General features: G+C 40.3%; 2 protein-coding genes and 1 long non-coding RNA gene across 4 annotated transcripts in view; 2 read left to right on the top strand and 1 right to left on the bottom strand.

Moving 5' to 3' along the window:
- Positions 1-420: 420 nt before the first annotated feature.
- On the bottom strand, positions 421-15383 carry LOC140160706 (solute carrier family 25 member 43-like). The gene is made up of 4 exons (XM_072183993.1): positions 14658-15383; positions 2346-2530; positions 1657-1791; positions 421-1112 (listed from the first exon to the last, which is right to left on the bottom strand). The coding sequence occupies exons 1-4, from the start codon at positions 15175-15177 to the stop codon at positions 927-929; spliced, it is 1026 nt and encodes a 341-aa protein (XP_072040094.1). The 5' UTR covers positions 15178-15383; the 3' UTR covers positions 421-926.
- On the top strand, positions 4622-14495 carry LOC140160704 (uncharacterized). 2 transcript variants are annotated; one of them, XR_011860004.1, is made up of 3 exons: positions 4622-5062; positions 13588-13678; positions 14123-14495. It is a non-coding gene; the product is annotated as an uncharacterized lncRNA (long non-coding RNA). The 2 variants fall into 2 exon arrangements; XR_011860005.1 differs by lacking the exon at positions 4622-5062 and adding an exon at positions 13038-13145 and having other exon boundaries at positions 14123-14493.
- A 107-nt stretch (positions 15384-15490) lies between the features above and the next one.
- LOC140160705 (ufm1-specific protease 2-like) overlaps positions 15491-22725 on the top strand; it is a 42379-nt gene continuing 35144 nt past the window's right edge. The window contains exon 1 of the mRNA XM_072183992.1: positions 15491-15609. Coding sequence (XP_072040093.1) covers positions 15565-15609 — 45 coding nt within the window. The 5' untranslated portion in view covers positions 15491-15564. The remainder of the gene's footprint in view (positions 15610-22725) is intronic.

The following is a 22725-nucleotide window of genomic DNA, read 5'->3' as shown; positions in this document are numbered from 1 at the left end:
CAATGCCTAAACACCCGAATGGCCAATGTTGTAAAATTATGGCTTCTTTCTAATACTGCTTAGGTCGAATATATCATAGTTTCTCGTAAAAATATGGTAATACTATTTGGAATCAACCAGGGCAAACAGGCAATTAATGATGAAGATGTGGCCATTCTTTCGCATACATGTCACAAATGTTTTTGAAACATTCAACTCTTGTGAAAATAAACATATTTTGAATATCTTATGGCTGGATTGAAAAATGTACTGAAATTCTCAATTGCTCAAGTACTTGTACTTGTAGTTTACACCATATAGTTCAAATAATGTTTGGTAATATTTGTGACAACTCTATTGAATGGCTTTAGTACATTTAGTGATGTATTCTCTCTAATAAGTGCTCCCAGGGATGCAACATTTTCGAGGGGGGGGGGGGGTATTTTTAATATTAGAAGTGAATTCTGGACTAAACCGTGAAATGTAAGCTTAAAAATCAGCAAAATATGGACCTGACACTTCCTGTAAAAGTTCTATTTTTATTGAAAATCCTTCTTCCAGGTCTACCACTTCAACCATTATGATGCCCAATGCCAGTTTATAAACATGCTATAGCATGGCAATTTTGATCACTTTTACTTTAAATATATGGGAAGCATTTATTAGCGGATATGGGGGCGGGGTGCATTTATTAGAGAGATAGAATAAACAAATTCTTGGAGCTTTATCATCTGGGCAGCATGTCCCTGAGACTCGAGGCTCAAGTTGCCCCTGGATCATATAAAATGGGTTTGCATGTTACTTAAAAATGCAAATGAATACACAGTACTTCATGGAAAGCCTGGCTCTTAAAGGCATGTTATAGACTAACACTGGAGTTTCTTGTATAAAGTTCTTTGGTTAAACTGCAACTTCTTTGCAAAGTTGCAACCAGTGTATAGTTTTCATCATCTGGTTTGAACTTGCTCTTTTAGTGAGTCTAGCATGCTTTTGAGCTCATGCGGTTTCAAGGTTTGATCCACATCTTCTCTTGGGGTGATGTCCCATAGTGATTCTGTGTAACCATTTTCATACAAGAAGTATCTTCTGCCTCCTTCAAATGCCAGGAACATAACAACTGCATAGGGTATGATCTGAAAATCAAAAAAAGGAAATCCAAGTAAAGCAATGCGCAACATATTTTATTTCTAGAATGGAATCAGTTCTTGAAGGGAGTGCTGATATAATGAAACAAAGCAAAACACATACACTACTAACAAAGGTACTGCAGATACTTCGTTAAATTTAGTTAAATACTTTATTTGTGTTGATGTATCCCATATATCCGCATACATCAGTATACTTTTGTAGGCATCCATAGCAATAATGGGAATTGATACAGATTTAAATGGGGTCTCCCTATCAGTCCGAAACACTGTAGGGTTAGGGCAAGGGAAATTAGGATTAGGGCAAGCCGGCAAGGGTTAGGATTAGGGTAAGGGGTTTTGGACTGACAGTGTTTCGCACCAGGGTGTCCCCGATTTATAGTCTGTTGAAACTGCAAATTGGAAACCGGACAATACAGGTATAACAATTTGCTTTTATATGGATTTTTAAGCAATTTAAGATGAATTTTCGTCAATTCTGTTAGTTGCTCCTTTATGTGAAATAGTAGCCTATCCTGTCTAGATTAATTACCTTGCACAGATTTGCTGCATTTCCTCTAAAGAACCCTTTGTATCCATACTTGGCCTTGGTGGCTCGGTAAGCTGAAAGGGCTCCACGGAACTTGACATCTACTCCACCTTCATTTGCCATCACTTTGCTCTGGGCCTACAAGATACAATTTCAAATAATATGTATGTAAATAAATGTAACAGTCGTAGATGCTGAATCAGATTACAAGATTATGAAGCAAACTGTGAAAGTCTGCTCCCCCCAAAAAAGAAAATTGATCATTTGTATCAGAAATTGAGTACCGGTAAATTGAGTATTTCTTGTGAATATCCTTTTTAAATAATTGGCATGCACTGATTTGTGCCAATCTTTGAGTTTAATGTGTGAATAACAGAATACTGAATAGCTAGCTGCATATCAAGTGATGTGCATTGCAAAGTTTGGGGAGGGGATGTAGTGAGGATGTGATATGATGCATTTAAGTGTCAACTTTCTACTATTAGTACCGGTACCATTTTTGAAACATTCAAAAAAGCTCTAGAAATCTGCAAAAAAAAGGTCAGATTTAATTGAAATCGCACATTCCTGCTAACAAATCTTATGTACAGGGTTGAACCCTAGGGCCTTAGAGAATAAAATTATGTAACAACTGCAGTTGACAAAATCAAAATTAATGTTGATGATATAAATTTCATTTTACGGTACGGTACCTGTAACTTCTTTCTTATCGTGTCAAAAGGAAATGATGCTGATTGAGCAAGTGCTGCAGCCACGCAGCCCAGGATCAGATTTTCTGAGGCGGTTCTCATGTGGCGTGGTTTGCCAAGATTTGAGTTCATGATGTCATCAGCAATTTCATAGAAGGCAAATGTGGCAGCAGTGAAAGGAATAGCACCTGAATGGAAACAAAGGGTGAAGTTTACAACAGTTAATAGAATCTTAGTACCATAATTTAGGCTAAATCGCTAAAATTAAGATTTTAAACTGCTTGCTTGTCCCCTCTATGCTCTCAGTTTTACAGCTTTCACAAAGTTTCTGCCACCAGGCATTGTATGACTATTTAAAAACTGTGCTCAATTCAATGTGCGTCATCACAGTGTGCGAATTAGCAATGGGCTTATGCAGCCAGCCGTCATGGCCGTGTATAGCGGTGTAGGGAGTGTTTTACACACCTAAATTTACACATGGGCAGTTTTTGCCCACATGGCTTATACTTTATAGTACCATATACTTTGTACACAAATCTTTAATTTACACACTCAGGTTTTTGAATTTATACACCCAACCCTTCAAATCCTACCTAAGGCAAGACCTTGCAAAATGCTTGGTCCTGACCCTGACCATCATTCATGGGAATGCTCTTGACTAGGAACCACCTCAATCAAGCAAGGATGTTTTCATTAAAAAAAATGCAAAAGTAATACGATACCGTAATTAATTTGTAAATCAAGAATTTCAAGCAAGTTTAATTCTATTCAGTACGGTATCATTGGTCCATAAATTACTGGTACCATACCGTATTGAAGTTGACTGAGAATGAGATCATGGAGAATAAATCAATTGAATGTATACATGAGTAATGAATGAGAACAAACATTTGAGTCTTGCAGATGTCCTTATTACAAATCCATGAATCAAGCGTGCCGGTATTACTACTACCGTAGTACTGCTATTCTGTCTAGCGCGTATTACTTTGCACAAGGTCCTATGCACACGCTTGATATCACACACACATGTACGTGATGGTTAACACATAAAAGTAACCTTGCTGGTGTAACAAAAATCAGAAATCATCAGATCTATCTGGAGAGTTGCTTTTGTGTCATTTAAAATGGGTAGTTAAATTCATAAATTGGGTGTGGTTCTTTTGCTTTTTCTTGTCATTCTAAAACTCTCCCGGTGAAACTGATGTACTTGAGATTTCAGTTACAGTATTTAAGATACAGAAGAAACTTTGAACTGGCAACCCAAACCTGCCAAGAGGCGAATGTATTTTTATTACCGATTATGAAGCCAATTCTTCTTTTAAAATGGTACATTATCAGAAGCTTGGTGTCGAATAGAACATGTAATATTAAGTATTTTAGAACTTGGTTCAATATTGCAAGATCAAAGAAAGTCTGTTTGCATTTTTGGCATTGCACCACCCAGCGATGTTTGATTAAAAGTTTGATGTGCTGCCGTGAGCACAAAAGTTTTGACGAGAAGGCAGCTTTTGTATGAAAGGAACCATGCGGGTGTTTGTAAACAAACTTGACAAGCTACGAGTGTCAAATGGATTGCAGATTTTCTGATTGTGATATATTATCTTGCCGGGAATAAGTGGTAAGAGTGTAAGAAGTATTCTCTATCATGTAGATAAATGATAGATTTGAAGGACTTAATCCTTCATGGTGAAATAAGCTTTGCAGTACGACTGGTCATTTTGTAAAATAAACATGCGTGTCCAAGCTTCAAAATTCTGCTACCTTAATTTGGTGATGAGCATTTTGACAGGTTAGCTGTGTTGGCATGAGTACTTATGACACGAATGATCTTTAATCACTGCTTTATATGATTTAAATGTATGTAGGACATTAATTTAGAAGTCAGGCTGGTCAGATAGAGATTGTAGTTTGGATGATATGAAAACACCTAAATTCTGAATGCACATTGGTTTAACACACAAGCTCTGTGAATTTCATAACTTTACACATGTTGTCTATGAGCGAGACTGAATGGCAAAATGAGTGCATTTCTTTGTCTTTCTTTCTTTCTCCCTTTGTAGTGCTGACTTCAAATAATCGAAGGTAACTTCACTTTTCGGTAGCTTATGTGTGCACATGCGTCGTCTCATATGCGACAGAGAATGAATTCCGGTGCGTATAAACAAAGTGCAAGTGTCATGTTAAGATAAATCCATTGTTTATACAAGTGCTAGTACATTGTACCTGTGTATGTTTTGTAGTATTTAAGACTTCATAGTTGAAAATATATAGATCAAAGATTGTTCTATGTTGATGTTGTTTTGGTAAAACCGATTAAACCATGCATAATGCTGTTCAGACCTTTCATAAATATTCATTGCATGCAAAGATCATAATGTTAGTTGTGTATTCAAGATAACGACCTGAGATGTGTATGAAAATCGATTGCTGGTAAGCTCAATGACCTTTTTTAAAGGAAAGTGATAGTATGGAAATAATGTTACAAAGTGTAAGATTCCATGTGTGTATCTTTAAGTATTGTAAGTGTAACCATGTCCTACTGGGTCATCTTTTGAGTGTGTAATTTGTATTCTGGTACTGTGTTCTTGATCCGTTACAGGCCGTCAGGAAGTCAGGAGTTTATAAACCAGGAGCAAAGTCGAGCAAAGTCAAGTCAAGCAAAGTCAAGTGAAGTCTGAAACTTCATGAAGTTATGAACACTTAACAATGAACCTTAATTAGTAAGAGGTGATGATACTGGGCCATATACATATACATTCCATTGTGACTGAATATTGTCAGGTCAAAAGCCATTGCATTGTGATTGTGAATATTGTCAGGTCAAAGCCATAACATTAGGACTGTGAATATTGTCAGGTCCAGAGTTGGTAGCATTTATATTATTAAAATGTTTGACAGATTTAAGATTATGTGTGGAAATAAGTCATTTACGTGTTTGAGTTAGGTTGACAGGTGAACATATATTGTGTTCAAACGGGTCCATTTCATTGATTTGTTTAGCCCTAGTTCGGTCCGGGAATTCCAAGTTAGGTGGTGGTGGCAGCATTTTACTTTATTAATTCCATCCTAACTAAGACCCCCCTGGCGTTACAAATTTTGGTGGCAGCGGTGGGATCCTGTCAATTTAGTTTTGCGAACACGCACGCGTTGTTTTGGCCAGTTCGGAAAACTTCAGCAATTTTTCTTTTAGTCATTGAATAGTAATCACAGCACACAATGGCAAGTAATTGTGATAATATGGCTCAGTGTCAAGATATGGATAATAAGGTACCAAAGAGTGCATCTAAGTCTGACAGTAAAGAATGGGAGACCCTGGAGGAACTCTCTGAGCTCAGAAGTCAGCTTTGGGAGACAAAACAGCGTGCAGCACAGTTTGAAGCTGAACTTGCGGACTTGAAAGAGGCCCAAGTGCAGACTCCGAAGGTAACTCATCATGGTAATGAGGGTCTGTCATACTTTGGTTTTGGGAACCCAGGTCCATGGGAGGGTTTTGGTAATAATGAGAGTACACCTAAGGCAGTCTCAGTGGATAAGTTAAAAGAGGAACAAATAGATTGTCCCCGAAAAGTACTGAGGTATCAATCTACACCAGTACAAAGGGACTATTCCCAAGCATCTGTAAAAGTACATAGGAAGGAGAGACAACCGGAAAAGTACGATGGCAAGGGAATTGGGAAAGTTATATCATACATTTTGAAGCTTGTAAAAGCTAAATAATTGGGGGATACTGAGGCGTGCTCCTGGCTAGCCACATGCCTCACGGGAGATGCCGTACAGGCATTAGATTCTAAGTGGTTGCCAGAGGAGTGTACATATAGGGAGCTAAAGCAAATTTTGGAACGTTGTTTTGGACCCAGTTGTACCCCAGAAAATTATCGGGTAGAGTTCCGGAATCGGAAAAGAAAAGCTGGGGAAACCCTGCAGGAATTAGCCCAAGGCTTGAGACAATTGGTGACAAGAGCCTACCCAGACATCCCTATTGACTCCCAAGAGCAACTAGCTAAAGAGCAATTTAAAGAGTCGCTGGAGGATGGTGAGTTACGGGCCGCCATATTTAGGCAGTGCCCCAAAACACTAGCCGATGCTGTAAAAGCAGCCCTTGACATGGAGTGTTTTCTGAAGGCAGAGAAAAGTAGAAAAGTGGGCCCCAAGTCTGGATATATGCGTACAGTAGAAACGCATGTGAAGCCCAGTCCTGATGATGAGCGGCTACAGGAATTGGAGAAGAAGATGCATACCCTGATGACCTTGGTAGAGGGCCTCCAAGGTCGAGTATCTGCAAACCAAACAAAAAAGAATTCTTGTTTTTTTTGTAAGGAGGCAGGCCACTACAAGGGTCAGTGTCCTAAATTCCAGAGCCAAGATCCCGCAGGGTATGCCACGTATAACAAGTCGAGACAGGGAAGCGACAGTCGGCCGCCCCGAGGGCCATGGGACGGTCACTACAGGGGGACGGAGGGCCCATGACACAATTGAACTAGATACATGTAATAAACCAGTCCTTGATATGTATGTCCCAGTTAGTTTCAGGGGGCTCAAATTGGACCTATTGGTGGATTGTGGGTGTACACACACCACCATTTCTTTTGCCTCCTATATGTCAATACCTGAAGTTCAACGACCTCCATTGATCCCAATTAAGAAAGATCCATCCCTTGCTGATGGTGCAACCCTAGAAACATGGGGTGCAGCTTGGATGGAGATTGAAGTCGGTGGAGTTGGGCAAACAGTGGAAGTAAGAGTTTCAAATGTGGAGGCTTGTGGTCTATTGGGTGTGGATTTTTTGGTAGGTCAAGGGTGCAAATTGGATTTCAAGAAACTAGAACTGGTAGTAAAAGGCAAGAGAGTCCGTGCAAAACTACAAGTGGTGAAGTGTTTTGTGTACGCTTGATTGTTTCAGAAACAACTGTAGTTCCCCGGTCATGAAACTTGTATTGTTACCCGGCAAAGGACAGAATGTGGGCGGGTGGTGCTGTTGATAAAGGGACGGACAGGATTGTTGGTCTGGTTGAACCCCTTGAACTCTCGCCCTTACCGGAACATGATATTATAGTCGCCCATAGTGTGGTGAATGTGGAGGAAACTGTCATTGTGCCCGTCTGCAACTTGGGTCAAAAAATTAGAACGGTCAAGAGGGGGACAGTGATAGCATCAATGTCACCATTGGCGTCGTGGAACTTGATTGCAAAAAGTCAAGTATCTACCATAAGGGAAACGGAAGTGGAGACTGTTGATCCAGGTGGAACGCAGACTGAGTCTACTGTCCCTGATTACTTACAAGGTTTGTTGGCAGAGAGTATTAGTTGCATACCAACAGAGCATGTCCCACAGGTTAAAGCGTTGTTGAGTAAATATGCAGATATTTTCTCCAAATCGGATGATGACATAGGGAGGACTGACTTAGTCAAACATACCATAGACACCGGCAATGCCAAGCCAGTAAAACAACGCCCTAGACGAGCGCCCCAGATGCAGCAGGCTGAAATTGATCGGCAAGTTAAAGGCCTACTTGATAGGGGACTGATAAGCCCCAGCAACTCGCCTTGGTCGTCGCAGGTGACAATGGCAATGAAGAAAGCGGTACATATCGCCTATGTCTTGACCTGCGCAAAGTTAATGCGTTGACCAAGAAGGATTCGTATCCCCTCCCCAGAATTGACGAATCCATAGATGCGCTGGCAGGTGCTCAGTGGTTCTGTACCTTGGACCTTGCGTCCGGGTACTGGCAGGTAGAACTTGATGACAGTGCTCGTGAGAAAACGGCTTTTGCAGTCAAAGGTGGATTGTATTGTTGGAACGTAATGCCTTTCGGTTTGTGCAACGCCCCCAGCACATTCGGCGTTTAATGGAGCGGGTGTTGAGTGGCCTTCACTGGAAGACTTTACTTGTATACCTTGATGATGTCATAACCTATGGTAGTACAGTACCGGAGACAATTGCTCGACTTGAGAAAGTTTTCCAGAGTCTGTAATCGGCAGGGTTAAAGTTGAAACTCAGCAAATGCCATTTATTTCAGACTGAGGTGCATTATTTAGGCCATGTGGTGACTCCTAATGGGGTGCACACTGAATCAGAGAAGGTCCAAGTTGTCAAAGATTGGCCTACCCCAACTTGTGTCCGAGATGTAAGGAGTTTGTGGGTCTGGTTGCGTACTACAGACGGTTCATAGCCAACTTTTCAAAAATAGCAAAGCCCTGTACAAATTGACTGAAAAGAATTCAGAGTTTAGATGGTCTGATGATTGCAAATTGGCTTTTCAGGAGTTGAAACAGTGTCTGATCACTGCTCCAATACTCGCCTACCCCAGGTCTGAAGGTCAGTATACAGTAGACTGTGATGCAAGTGCATATGCCATAGGTGGGGTATTGTCCCAAGAACAAGATGGTGTTGACAAGGTTATAGCCTATGGAAGCAGAACGCTTAAAAAGCCTGAACGCAACTACTGCGTTACCAGGAAGGAGCTGCTGGCTGTTGTGCACTTCTTGCGACACTACCGTCACTACATCTATGGTAGAAAAGTGATAGTACGGTCAGATCATGGTGCTTTGAGATGGTTGATAAATTTCCGAGATCCCGAAGGTCAATTAGCCCGATGGTTGGAAGTTCTTGGTAGTTATGATATGGAGTTGATTCATAGGCCAGGACTCAGACACAATAATGCTGATGCATTATCAAGACGGCCATGTCCCCCCTGTAAGCAGTGTGGTAGAACTGATGAGAAAATTACATTAGGAAATGTAACTCTAGAAAGTTCCCCTGCTAATGAAACAAATTGTGTAAAACAAGACAGTGAAACAAATGGGACGAAAACAAGTCTCACACAAACAGCCAATGGTGACAATACAGTCAACTGTGACAACACAGCCAATTATGACATAGCTACATTTTGTGAAAATACAGCTAATTATGACACATGAGCCAATTGTGACACCACAACCAATTGTGACACTACAACCAATTGTGACAACATAGCCAATTGTGACACAACCACCAATTGTGACAATACAACCAATTATGACACAACAACCAATTTTGACAACACAGCCAATTATGACACAGCAGGCAATTATGTCAGTATGCAGCAACAGCATACTTCCCAAAAGAGAGAAGATGAAGACAGGGTTACATCATCTACTGCCACCATAAGGACAGTTAGAATGAGTCCCATTTTGACACTAGCCGAAATCAGGGAAGCCCAACTGGAGGAGCCAAGTATGCGTTCTTTGCTCTTAAAATTGGAAGCAGGTGAACCCAGACCAGAATGGAGTGATATTTCACCTAGTGTCCCTGATCTCAAAGTGTATTGGGCTCAGTGGGACCTGTTGTGTGTGCGGGATGCTGTCCTGTGTAGGCGGTGGGTGCCAACCCAGGGAGAAGAGACAGTATACAAAGTAATAATCCCTCCCAACTTACGTAAGATAGTACTAGAGCAATGCCATGGTACAACCGCTGCTGGTCATCTGGGCCAAAAGAAAACTCTAGGTAAATTACAGGAAAAATACTATTGGACTAGAATGATTGAAGATGTTCGATCATGGTTGCGCCAATGTACTGGATGTGCGAAACGTAAGACTCCCCCAAAGAAAAGGAGAGCCCGGTTGCGACAGTATCAGGTGGGTGGCCCCCTTGAAAGAGTTGCCTTGGACATCCTGGGACCCCTCCCAGAAAGTGAGTCAGGTAACAAATAGGTATTAGTAAGCGGGGATTACTTCACAAAGTGGATGGAGGCTCTGCCCATCCCAGACCAAACCGCTGAAACCGTGGCCACAGCTTTTGTGGGTGAATTTGTGTGTCGGTACGGAATGCCCCTGGAATTGCACTCTGATCAAGGGACCAATTTCCAGAGCAAGGTTTTCAAAGAGTCATTAAGGCTCTTGGGAGTTTCTCAGACACGTACATGTGGTTATAACCCCAAGTCCGACGGAATGATAGAACGCTATAACCGAACACTCGTTAATCTAGTGTCCATCCTCCTTGATCCATATAAGAAACAGAGGGACTGGGATACAAAGTTGCCATTTGTGGGCTATGCGTCCCGGTCCGCAGTTCAAGAATCAACTGGAGAAACCCCAAACATGATGATGTTTGGCCGTGAGGTAGCGACCCCACTTGATCTCCTGGTGGAAGCAGTACATGAAGATGAAGAAGAGACAGATTATGCCCAATCATTACGAGACAAATTCAGATCTGCCCATGACCGAGCCCGTAAAGTTATACAAACTAGTGCTCGGAGGCAGAAGAAATATTATGATCGGAAAGCTTACGGGAGTAGCATATCTGAAGTACCTTTGTGTGGCTATATAACTTCCAAAGGAAGCCAGGTATCAGCAAGAAATTAAGGCTACCCTGGGAAGGGCCATACCTGGTGGTCACAAAGCTGTCCGATGTGCACTGCCAGATACAGCGCAGCCCCAGGGCCAAGTTTAAAGTTGTCCACATGGACAGGTTAAGATGTATGAGGGCCCAGAATTGGACCAGTGGTCGTCCAAATACCCTGAGTCATTTGAAGAACAATCACAATGTGTCAAACCAGTGGAAGACACGTGTCAAACTGAGAATGAGCTCATAACATGTACCCCACGGGTAGAAACCACAGAAAACAAGGACAAATCAGCTGACACAAAACTGCACCAGGATGAGGTGGGTGAAAAACCTTTGCTCCCTGTACACAAACCTGGTGAAAAGAAACAGTTTCCCATCCAACATGCAGGAAAAGGGAACAGCAACGCAAGTGAAAATCAAAATGAGCCAAAATTGAAATCTAAAACCATAGACCCTGATGCTGAAACTAAAGAAAAGGGTAATGGGCGTAGAAATCCTACCCGAGAAAGGCGTCTGCCTGCTCGTTACAGAAGGCTGCATAGTACAAAAGTAGCAGCATACTGAAAGTACTTTAAAAAAAAAAAAAGTACCACATGTTAATTGCATTATTTCAATAAGCAAAAATCAGACTTGAAATTTTGGTGCAGATTCGCCACTCATAATGGTCCCATGCTGTTACATTGTGAAACTTTGCAGTATAAGGGGGATGTATAAACTATTTCAGGGTGTGAAGTACAGTGTTGCTTGGTGTGAATTCCAGTTCATTGATCAGAAGTATAAAACACAAGAGTATGGTGTGTCACTCGTGAAATTTGGTCCTCAGGTAATTAGCTGGTAGTGTTTGGAATTGTCATGTTCAAACTTTACCAGGCTGGTTTTGTTGGTAGTTTGATGGCGAACAGTTTTAAGGTTGCAGAATAAGGCTTGTCGAGCTGGTCTCAACAAACAGGCAACAGGTGGTTGAGAGGTTTTCTAAAAAGTTCATTCATCAATTGAGTTCCATAGTTTTGAGGTTGTTTCACAGTGAGTGGACTGGTATGGAGATGAGTTAAGGTTCAGTATGGAATTGTGGTTGGCAGGCTTCGGAGTGCTGGAAGTTTACTGGTACCTGGTGATACTGGAGTTACTTTAAGTTTGATGTTAATAGGCTCTAAAAGCTTCTAAAGTAACGATTTTACCTTTCACATGGAGGAGTTATGCCTTGAAATGTACCAAAGTGTATTGAAGGATGGAAATATTTTTCATGTGATGGGAGTTGGAAATTCATGCACTAGTTAGTAGGTGACTACAAGTACCTGTCTAGTTGGAAAAAAAGGACAGCTGACATGGAAGTTTACTTGTCTCAAAAGATACTACTATTCTAAAATGCAAAACAGGATAATTTCCCATATCCCATTGCCTTTCCCAGTCATTACTCTCACTTTGAATGCAGGTAGTTAAAATGGTCAATTTTTGATATAAATTGTGGGATCCATGAATGATTGTACCCCAAATTTAAGAATCCAAAATCTTGGGTTTGCACAATCATAGAGTTCCTCTAGGTGAGTAAAGTTGAGGTTATCCTCAAGGTTGTAATGTTAATTGTACCAAATAATTATAAGGTTGACTAAAATTTGTCACTCTTTGTGTATGAAACAACAATGCTGTTGTTTTGTTACGGGGTACCAAATGCAAAAAGAGTTTACAAATACAAATTGTGTGTTACCATATGTCAAGTTTTGGATGAAAGTAAACTTTATTTTGCAACTTCGAACGTGTGTTTGAATATATAATTTAGTTTTATAATGATGCAGGATCTTCAAAGAGGTGTTGTATGTTAAAAACTTAGTACATGTGTGCCTAAGGTAAATAGGAGATTATTGTACACTGATTTTTGTTTGTATTCGGACTAAACAGTCGAGACGCCTGTGTCCTGGTGGGGGGCTCTGTAACAAAAATCAGAAATCATCAGATCTATCTGGAGAGTTGCTTTTGTGTCATTTAAAATGGGTAGTTAAATTCATAAATTGGGTGTGGTTCTTTTGCTTTTTCTTGTCATTCTAAAACTCTCCCGGTGAAACTGATGTACTTGCGATTTCAGTTACAGTATTTAAGATACAGAAGAAACTTTGAACTGGCAACCCAAACCTGCCAAGAGGCGTAATGTATTTTTATTACCGATTATGAAGCCAATTCTTCTTTTAAAATGGTACATTATCAGAAGCTTGGTGTCGAATAGAACATGTAATATTAAGTATTTTAGAACTTGGTTCAATATTGCAAGATCAAAGAAAGTCTGTTTGCATTTTTGGCATTGCACCACCCAGCGATGTTTGATTAAAAGTTTGATGTGCTGCCGTGAGCACAAAAAGTTTTGACGTAGAAGGCAGCTTTTGTATGAAAGGAACCATGCGGTGTTTGTAAACAAACTTGACAAGCTACGAGTGTCAAATGGATTGCAGATTTTCTGATTGTGATATATTATCTTGCCGGGAATAAGTGGTAAGAGTGTAAGAAGTATTCTCTATCATGTAGATAAATGATAGATTTGAAGGACTTAATCCTTCATGGTGAAATAAGCTTTGCAGTACGACTGGTCATTTTGTAAAATAAACATGCGTGTCCAAGCTTCAAAATTCTGCTACCTTAATTTGGTGATGAGCATTTTGACAGGTTAGCTGTGTTGGCATGAGTACTTATGACACGAATGATCTTTAATCACTGCTTTATATGATTTAAATGTATGTAGGACATTAATTTAGAAGTCAGGCTGGTCAGATAGAGATTGTAGTTTGGATGATATGAAAACACCTAAATTCTGAATGCACATTGGTTTAACACACAAGCTCTGTGAATTTCATAACTTTACACATGTTGTCTATGAGCGAGACTGAATGGCAAAATGAGTGCATTTCTTTGTCTTTCTTTCTTTCTCCCTTTGTAGTGCTGACTTCAAATAATCGAAGGTAACTCGCACTGCGGTAGCTTGCGGTGTGCACATGCGTCGTCTCATATGCGACAGAAAATGAATTCCGGTGCGTATAAACAAAGTGCAAGTGTCATGTTAAGATAAATCCATTGTTTATACAAGTGCTAGTACATTGTACCTGTGTATGTTTTGTAGTATTTAAGACTTCATAGTTGAAAATAGATCAAAGATTGTTCTATGTTGATGTTGTTTTGGTAAAACCGATTAAACCATGCATAATGCTGTTCAGACCTTTCATAAATATTCATTGCATGCAAAGATCATAATGTTAGTTGTGTATTCAAGATAACGACCTGAGATGTGTATGAAAATCGATTGCTGGTAAGCTCAATGACCTTTTTTAAAGGAAAGTGATAGTATGGAAATAATGTTACAAAGTGTAAGATTCCATGTGTGTATCTTTAAGTATTGTAAGTGTAACCATGTCCTACTGGGTCATCTTTTGAGTGTGTAATTTGTATTCTGGTACTGTGTTCTTGATCCGTTACAGGCCGTCAGGAAGTCAGGAGTTTATAAACCAGGAGCAAAGTCGAGCAAAGTCAAGTCAAGCAAAGTCAAGTGAAGTCTGAAACTTCATGAAGTTATGAACACTTAACAATGAACCTTAATTAGTAAGAGGTGATGATACTGGGCCATATACATATATACATTCCATTGTGACTGAATATTGTCAGGTCAAAAGCCATTGCATTGTGATTGTGAATATTGTCAGGTCAAAGCCATAACATTATGACTGTGAATATTGTCAGGTCCAGAGTTGGTAGCATTTATATTATTAAAATGTTTGACAGATTTAAGATTATGTGTGGAAATAAGTCATTTACGTGTTTGAGTTAGGTTGACAGGTGAACATATATTGTGTTCAAAGCGGGTCCATTTCATTGATTTGTTTAGCCCTAGTTCGGTCCGGGGAATTCCAAGTTAGGTGGTGGTGGCAGCATTTTACTTTATTAATTCCATCCTAACTAAGACCCCCTGCGCGTTACACTGGCAAAACATTTTAGAGATCTTTATTTTATACTCACCAAGAAGAGACACAAACATCCCTCTATAAAATGCAAGCAATCCTTCCTCCTTCAGTATGAGAGTAAACGCATGTAGGATGCCACTATATCTTCGTCTCTTTGAATCTGTGTGTTGAACAACTAATCTAGTTTTTACCATATCTGTAGGATAGGTTACTGCAGTAGCCACCATTCCCCCCAACCCACCAGCTATCATTGCTTGAAATGCACTCAACCGTCCATTTTCGTCTGCTAACTTCAGTTTGATTCTATGATACGCACCAAACTGCACTGCACTAAATGGTGTAAGGCGAAGGCATCCCATAAGATTGCCTTTCCAAAATGCTCTGATACCTTGTGTACGATATATGTTGACAAACGTCCGTCTAAACCCATCGCGAGTTTCTTTGGTGCCCACTTGGGTCATGATCTTCACAACATCAAATGGTGACACCAGAGTCCGTGCAAGAACACCGGCTCCAAGTCCACAAGTCAAATGTTGAAAGTAGGTAAGCCTGTCATCCCTACCTGGCCTCCCCATATTGTCTATAATGTTAGGAAAATGTAGATCTACACGAATTTTCTGCAATTATGCAAATATACTGTTATTTTACGGCATTTTCATTGAGAAACAAGTGGAGCCACTCAGAACGCAATTAGCTGTCTGCTAGAGTTGTTGAACACTTGACCGCATCACTGTTGCGCATTGATTTTTGATTGACCCAGCAGTAATTTTTGATGTTTTGTATGATATAAATTACTTCAAACAACAAAAGTGACAAATAATTGACATTTAATTTGTATTTCTAATATTATTTGATGTGCTTGTCATAAATAATTACTTTTACCGCTAAACTAGTTGAATCGGTTGCATGAATATTGGAAGAAAAACGCCGGATATGCACAATATTGCTGGGAACTTTTAAAGATGGCCGCGCCCACGGTGAAAATCTCCGATATCGGAGTGATTAAGGTATGTCGATTTTTGTGATATTGCTGCTCAAACGATTCTCTGTTTTCCAAGAACTAAACGTAGGATTATTTCTATAAGATTTCTGATCGTAAGGGATCACGTATTTCGGCTAAATTATAGCGTAGGCAAGGCTTACCTTTAACTTTCTTTAAGCTTAATGATTTTAATCCATACTAGCGGGATACCCGCGCTTCGCGCGGGTCCCCGCTAGATGAGTAAATGGGAGCGTTCACTATAACAGGAAGAATTACTGAACCATTGGTAGAATCATTGAAAAGGTACATTTTATCTTACTATTTCTTTTCCCGTATGTATTACGTCCTCTCATAGCGTGTATGCGAACGTGTTCATCCGTTATCATAATCCTGTGACCCGTCCATGTACCTTTTGTCTTTTATTTTCTATTTATTTTCCTTTTTCTATATTATCATGTCCACTGGTCTCTGGCTCGCAAGTCGCGTGGCTCTGCGCCGTTCTGTAGCGCATTGGCGTAGTGCGAATTACGCACGCTGGCGCTGACGCGCTGCCTGCCAGCTGCAGTTTTTCATAACAAAAACCCGTTTTTACCCATATTTTCACTGTTTTTGCAGCCAATTCTTGCCCGTTTCAATCAAATTTTCGCATAACCGTCTAGGGAAGTTCCTCGATCTCCCGTATGAATTTGGCGACATTTGGATCGAAACTGACGGAGCCTTTGATTAACCCAGATAGATACATACAACATTCCCCTATTTATAGTAAGATGGCATGCCACGGAAACGGGACACTTCTAGTCACGATTATATGCACTTTCAGTTTCCCACGCGTTTGAACGGGAATTGGATTGCGTACTTTTTCGATGTCTAGTGAGCAAATTTTTTCATTATTTTGAAAAAATGATGTCAAATTTTCTATTCTATATTGTTTGGTAATATAAATAATGTCTTCTTCTTCTTCTTCTTTCTTGATACTCTCCAACAAGGAATCACACGAAGAGGGTGTGAGTGCGCAATGCTGTGCTGCTAATTAGTCTCTGATATTATTTATTGTGTCTTGGTTCTTGTAGTATTCTGAAGTGCTTGATTTGAATTGGTTAGGTTCTTCAATTGAATGGAAGTCAGGTGGAAGTGAGTTCCAATCCACGACGGTGCGAGGTACAAAAGAGTTCTTGAAACAATTGGTTCTGGCGTGGTATGGTATGTAAGTATTGGTGGTAGAGCGTCTTGTGTAGCGGCTGGCCGGGCGCAGGTAGTCCGACACTGGTAGGGCCAGGTGACCCCTATGGCTTTATGTAGTATGTTGACCCTAGCGATCTTCCTCCGTGTGCTTAACATGTCCCAGCCAAGATCTCTTATCAGACCAGATGCACTAGTGGTTTGCTGATAGTCATTACAAACCATGCGGGCCGCTCTTCTCTGGATTTTACCAATCTCATGTATGTGTTCATTTGTAAAGGGGTCCCACACACTAGCGCAATATTCCACAGTTGGTCTGACAAGAGCAGTATATGCAGTTGCTTTAGTTTCCTTGTTACACGAACTTAGGTTTCTTTTTATGAAACCCAGTGTTTTGTTTGCAGAAGCAGTAATTTTAGATATATGAGTGTCCCATTTGAGATCTTGAGAAATTTCCACTCCAAGGTATGAGTGGGAAGTTGTTTCTTCAAGAACTGAATTGCCCAAACTATATTTTGTCATGATGGGTGACCTAGAGCCAGTAATTCTAAGGAGGAAGCATTTCTGGGCATTAAAATTCATGAGCCACTTGCTTTCCCATTCAGATAACCTGTCAAGATCATCCTGAAGTGATTTAGCATCATTGTTATTTTTGATGGTTCTATATAACACACAATCGTCCATAAATAACCTGGACGGAGGACGTAATGTTCTCCGGCAGGTCATTTATATAGACTAAAAATAGCAGCGGGCCGAGCACTGTACCCTGGGGTACCCCAGACTGGACTTTCGCCCACTGGGAGTGCTCGCCCGCTACTACAACACGTTGTAAGCGTTGTGACAAAAAAGCAGAAATCCACTTGTACACTGATCCAGTAATACCATAATGTTGAAGTTTAAGCATGAGTCTATGGTGAGGGCGGTATCAAACGCCGAGAAGTCAAGGACTAAAAGATCAGATTGAAGGCGTTTGTCAAATGATGTAAAAAGGTCATGCATGGTCTGGATAAGCTGAGACTCACACGAGTGACCTCGTCTAAACCCATGTTGGTATTGGGTGAGTATGTTATTTGAGTCAAGATGTTTCATGATTTCTGAATGTAAGACATGTTCTAAAAGCTTGCAGCACACACATGTTAAGGAGACCGGTCTGTAGTTTTCCGCACGTGTTCGGTCACCTTTTTTGTAAATGGGAGATATGTTGGCTTTGCGCCAATCTTCTGGCAAAGAGCCAGTATCCAAAGATGCCTGAAAGATTTTTGTAAGTACTGGTGCCAGTTCATGAGAAGCCTCCTTCAGAATACGGGGGGATATTTCATCAACCCCAGCGGCTTTGTTTGGCTTTAATCCCTTAAGTAACTTCTCAATCCCTGGTGTATGTATGACTATGTTCTGAATGGGGGGTGAGGTACACTGGTAAATTTGGGACGTGTTGCAAGTTCTCCTGTATGAATACTGATGAAAACTGGTCATTTAGGATCTCAGCCTTGAGAATATTTTCGGATACCAACACTCCAGCTGATTTAAGGGTTGTGATGCCCGATGAGTCCTTTTTCATTTTTTTGACAAAGGACCAGAATTGTTTCTTACTCTCGAGGCAGAATTCCCTGATGTATTTTCTGTAGGAAAATCTGGTGAATTTATGAGTCTCTTTCCTCAAGTTACTAAAATTCTCCCAATCCTGTTCACTACCAGTTTTCTTGGCCTTATTGTAGGCAGGGCTGTCAACTCTCACGCATTGGCCGTGAGTCTCACGCATTGGGTCACTTTCTCACGGTCTCACGCCAAGGTAGTATAATCTCACGCCCAGGTAATAAATCTCACGCAAAAAGCTGGAAAATTAGTAAAACCTCACGCATCGTCATTAATAATTTCTTGTTCCTACCCCCCCGCTTTTCACAATCTCGAGCGCCGTGGCTCAAATAATCATCGGTCAAAATGAACATCGGAGTCGGCAAATTCCGGTACGCTTCTGTCTCACGCCAAGCAATTCCAAAAAGTTGACAGCCCTGTTGTAGGCTCTCTGTTTTTTACGATGGAGTCTTTTTACCTTACCATTGATCCATGGGGTACTATTGCGCTTGCAAATTGTTTTGCAAGGGATAAATTTATCCATAACCTCTTTCAGATTACACTTGAAGCACATCCACATGTCTTCAACAGTGTCAGAACTTGCTGACTCTTCACAAAACTTATCACTGAATTTACTCAATTCAGCTCTCAACCCAGGCATATCAGCCTTACTGTAAAGGTACACTTTATGAGGTTTCTGTTTGATGATTTTAGGGAAGGTGTTTATGGTGATCACTGGTATTCCGTCATGGTCGCTCATGCCTGGAATCACACAAGATTTCTCCACAAGGGTGGGATTGTTTGTGAGAAATAAGTCAAGTATGTTATTTTTCCGTGTTGGTTCTTTGACAAGTTGTTCTAAGTTAAAGTCATTTGTCAAATCGATTAATTGTTGACAACACGCTCTAACTGGCGAACCTTGACGGATTGTTTGTGTCTCCCACAGTATGTCACCTAAGTTGAAATCACCACCTATCCAGATGTTTTCCTTCTCTTTGTTTTTAATCTTGGAGATAGAGTCATGCAACTCTTGTAAGTATTGGTGATCTTTCTTATTAGGGGGTCTGTAGAAAGCCCCAATGGTCAGTGATTTGCATCCAACAAGTTTGATATGGACCCACACAATTTCACAATTTGTGTCGAGGTCGACCCTATGGGTACCAATCAAATCATCTTTAAGGGCAATCAACACTCCCCCGTATGAGTCCTCTCTATCTTTTCTGACCACTGAGAAACCATCAGGGAAAAGCTCTTCATTCCTTATTGATGGATTGATCCATGTTTCTGTACCAATGATTATATCGGGTTTATGTGTGTCGATGCACACAGCTAGATCAGCAACTTTCTTCTTTAAACTGCCAAAGTTGATAACCATGACCTTCAACGGTCTAGTATGTTTGACATTGTTTTTCTTTTTGTCAGATTTGTTTTCATTTCTGGTTGGCTTGGGAGACTTTCTTGGCGAAGAGGAAGCCATAGGTGGACTTAGGGGGCTCTCATCGCTACTCAATGTTTCAAGACTAGCATATGAGTTGGAAAGGTCCAGGGACCATTGAGAAAACATGGAGGTGCTGAAGTTTGGGATCCCACAATTACAACATATCCATGATATGTTGGACCCTCCTAGACCTTGATAGATGAGGGAATTCATGTTCATGCAGCTAGCATGATACCACCCGTCACATTCATCACATTGCACGGCACGCTGATTCCATGTGCACGGATCCTTGCAGATGATACAGGGGAATCTGGAACAACTGGATTGGTCCGCTAAGGGTCCAGGATTTAATTCGCAATCTCCAGATTGCATCAAGAGCAACAATGTCAAGTAAACCACGGCGTGCTTACTAGGGTGTTCAATACGCGCTCTGCGTTGTTTTGAGAGCACAAAACTTATGGGCAGGCACCTGTATTTAGCCTCATAAGAGACGTGCATGTATGGTTTGAGGCCAATTTTGGTGGACACCTCTGCCATACTGCATATCAAGTAGTGGAAAATGTAAGTTAGCTCATACGAGTCCATGTAAATAAGGGTTTGATGTATAGCCAAAGTTTGTTTACTCCTGTATGCAGCTATCATGATATGATTGGGAGATAAATTGGGCAGGTGAGACAAAATAAGTGCGTTACACTGTCTGTATGAATTGAACTCATCATATGAACCATTAGCCGTGAAAATAACTTCATTACACCCTGGAAAGAGATCATGATTTAAACCCCCAGCGGTGCAATTTGGATCATATGCATGTGTTTCCACACAAAGAGCCCCATAAATACCGACAACTGCAGTCACCATCCTGTCACACATGGGAATCTCCAGTTTGGGGTTACATATCATTAAATCATGATGCAAGTCAACATCTGAGAAATAGTCAGATATTTTGCTTGACAAGTAGTAGATGATGTTGATTGGCTCATACGAGTCCATTTGTTTTGGTGATGCGTGTTTTGACAAGTTTTTCATACACCTGTATGCGTCTACAAGAATTGGTGATACTTCAACCGCACAGGGAAACAAACCGGTCCTTCCGTATTGCTCAGGTATGTTGGACTCATCATATGAACCAATGGGAGCTACATAAACATTATTACACCCTGGTATACGCACTCGATCATAACTACCAGTGGTATAATTTGGATCATATGCATGTATTTCTACACTGAGAGTATAACAAACACGAACAACCGCAGTCACCGGAACGTCTTTCCAGCGAAACTTGGTCTCAGGATAACTCACCGTTAGCTCCAGGCAAGGGCCAACTTCTGTCTTTTGCCAATAGTATGTTTAAAGTTGTAATTTTGTGTTTTTGATCGCAAAGATCGGATATTTTCGTTCGATTCAATTCTGAACCCTTCGCAAGGGTGCCGATTTCGCAGAACTTTGACGATAATTTTGCCTTTTGGACACTTAAATGCTTTCGATCCTTAATTTTGTTTCAACCGAGTCTTAAATTATCAAGCACAATACAGTTGGTACCACATTTATATACATTGATGAAATTTTAAAGATTTTTTTTCAAGTTTCTAACCGGCGCAAATCGTTAAGTGTGTATTTCCCATTGACATCCAAAATGGCGTAAGCCAGTCCTCAATATACATAGGTACGGTGTATACATGTATAGGACTGGCAAGCGAGTCTAGACACTTCACACCCTTTCAATTTCGGACCCGTGCACTTTCGCCCCCTTTTTAAACCATGGTTAAGGCCCCTAACAGTCAATTTTGAGTTTCCCGTCACATAATTTCTGAAAAACAAGTGAGTTAGTGAGGTAACTTTTTCATTATTCATTATTTGTCTGCCTTTCATTAATACATTATATGACCAACACGCATGTAAAATGTCTTGTTATTTGCGGCTCACTCACTTGAAGATGGATGTTTAGCCCAAATGAGATTCAAAAGTATATTACAAAGAGTCTGCAAGGTTGACAGCAAAATTTATGTTTTGATTTTGATTTTTCCACAAAAAATAAAGGGATATTCATAATTTTGTTTGCAAATATAACCAGTTTTCTTTGGTATTTTTTGGAAAGTTACAATAATGAATTCAAGTGAGGGTCAGAAAATGAAGTGAGGGCAGGTGACGGGAAACTCAAAATCGACTTTCCTTGGCCTAATGTGCTGCTGTTGATCACTGCTGCCACTTTTTATACATGAAAAAAAGAAAGAAAAACATTGCATTAAAGCCGGGATTAAAGCATTCTAAGTGGTTTTTCCATGTACATGATCGATGTACATCAGGGTTCCCGTTAAGGTTTTAAAAATGTGCGTCCGTAATGATGCAAATTTGCTGACGAGGTTGCAAAAACTTGCGTCCAGACAGATTTTTGTGCGTCCATCTGAAATTCACGATTATGACGATACACACGTTCACGGGTCTACACCTCATCAAATGTTGATTGTTAAAAAAAAAAAAAAAGTGCATTTTCGCCGTGATATTCCATCTCCATTCGCTATGATAATTTTTCTCATTTCTGTGTCAGTTTTGGTCCGAAACGTGGTCAAAAACAGGTGCAAAAACATGAGCAAAGTCTGTCAATCTTGAGCAATTTTCGTTCGTACTTCCACTTCCGCATTTCTATTTTTAAAGTAACGTATTGTTGATGCCACAAAAACTAAAACATGTGCTGCCACAAATAATACGAAAAAGGGTTATCATTTGGATTTTGTCTTTAAAATTGCTTTTATTCATCGTAACAATAATACTAATAAAGGAAACCAAGATTATATATGAGAAAATAAACTTAAAATATTAAAAATTGAATATTGTCAGGTTGTGATTTAAATAATTGAATAAACATTAACAGCATGTGCTTGCTTGTAAACAAATCAATCGGGACTTCCCCAGCTGTACAGCGATCGTTCGGAAAGCATGCAAAAAGTGCACGAT

This window comes from Amphiura filiformis, chromosome 9 (genome assembly GCF_039555335.1).
Source record: "Amphiura filiformis chromosome 9, Afil_fr2py, whole genome shotgun sequence".
Classification (NCBI taxonomy): domain Eukaryota; kingdom Metazoa; phylum Echinodermata; class Ophiuroidea; order Amphilepidida; family Amphiuridae; genus Amphiura; species Amphiura filiformis.
This window is presented reverse-complemented; position numbering and strand designations above follow the sequence as displayed.

Bases quoted from the DNA above. Each gene is read 5' to 3' on its own strand.
- LOC140160706 (XM_072183993.1), bottom strand. From the start codon at position 15,177: ATGGGGAGGCCAGGTAGGGATGACAGGCTTACCTACTTTCAACATTTG. The intron at 2,531-14,657 runs GTGAGTATAAAA...GTTTCCATTCAG, and splicing joins GATGTTTGTGTCTCTTCTTG to GTGCTATTCCTTTCACTGCT. The intron at 1,113-1,656 runs GTAATTAATCTA...TTTGATTTTCAG, and splicing joins ATGCAGCAAATCTGTGCAAG to ATCATACCCTATGCAGTTGT.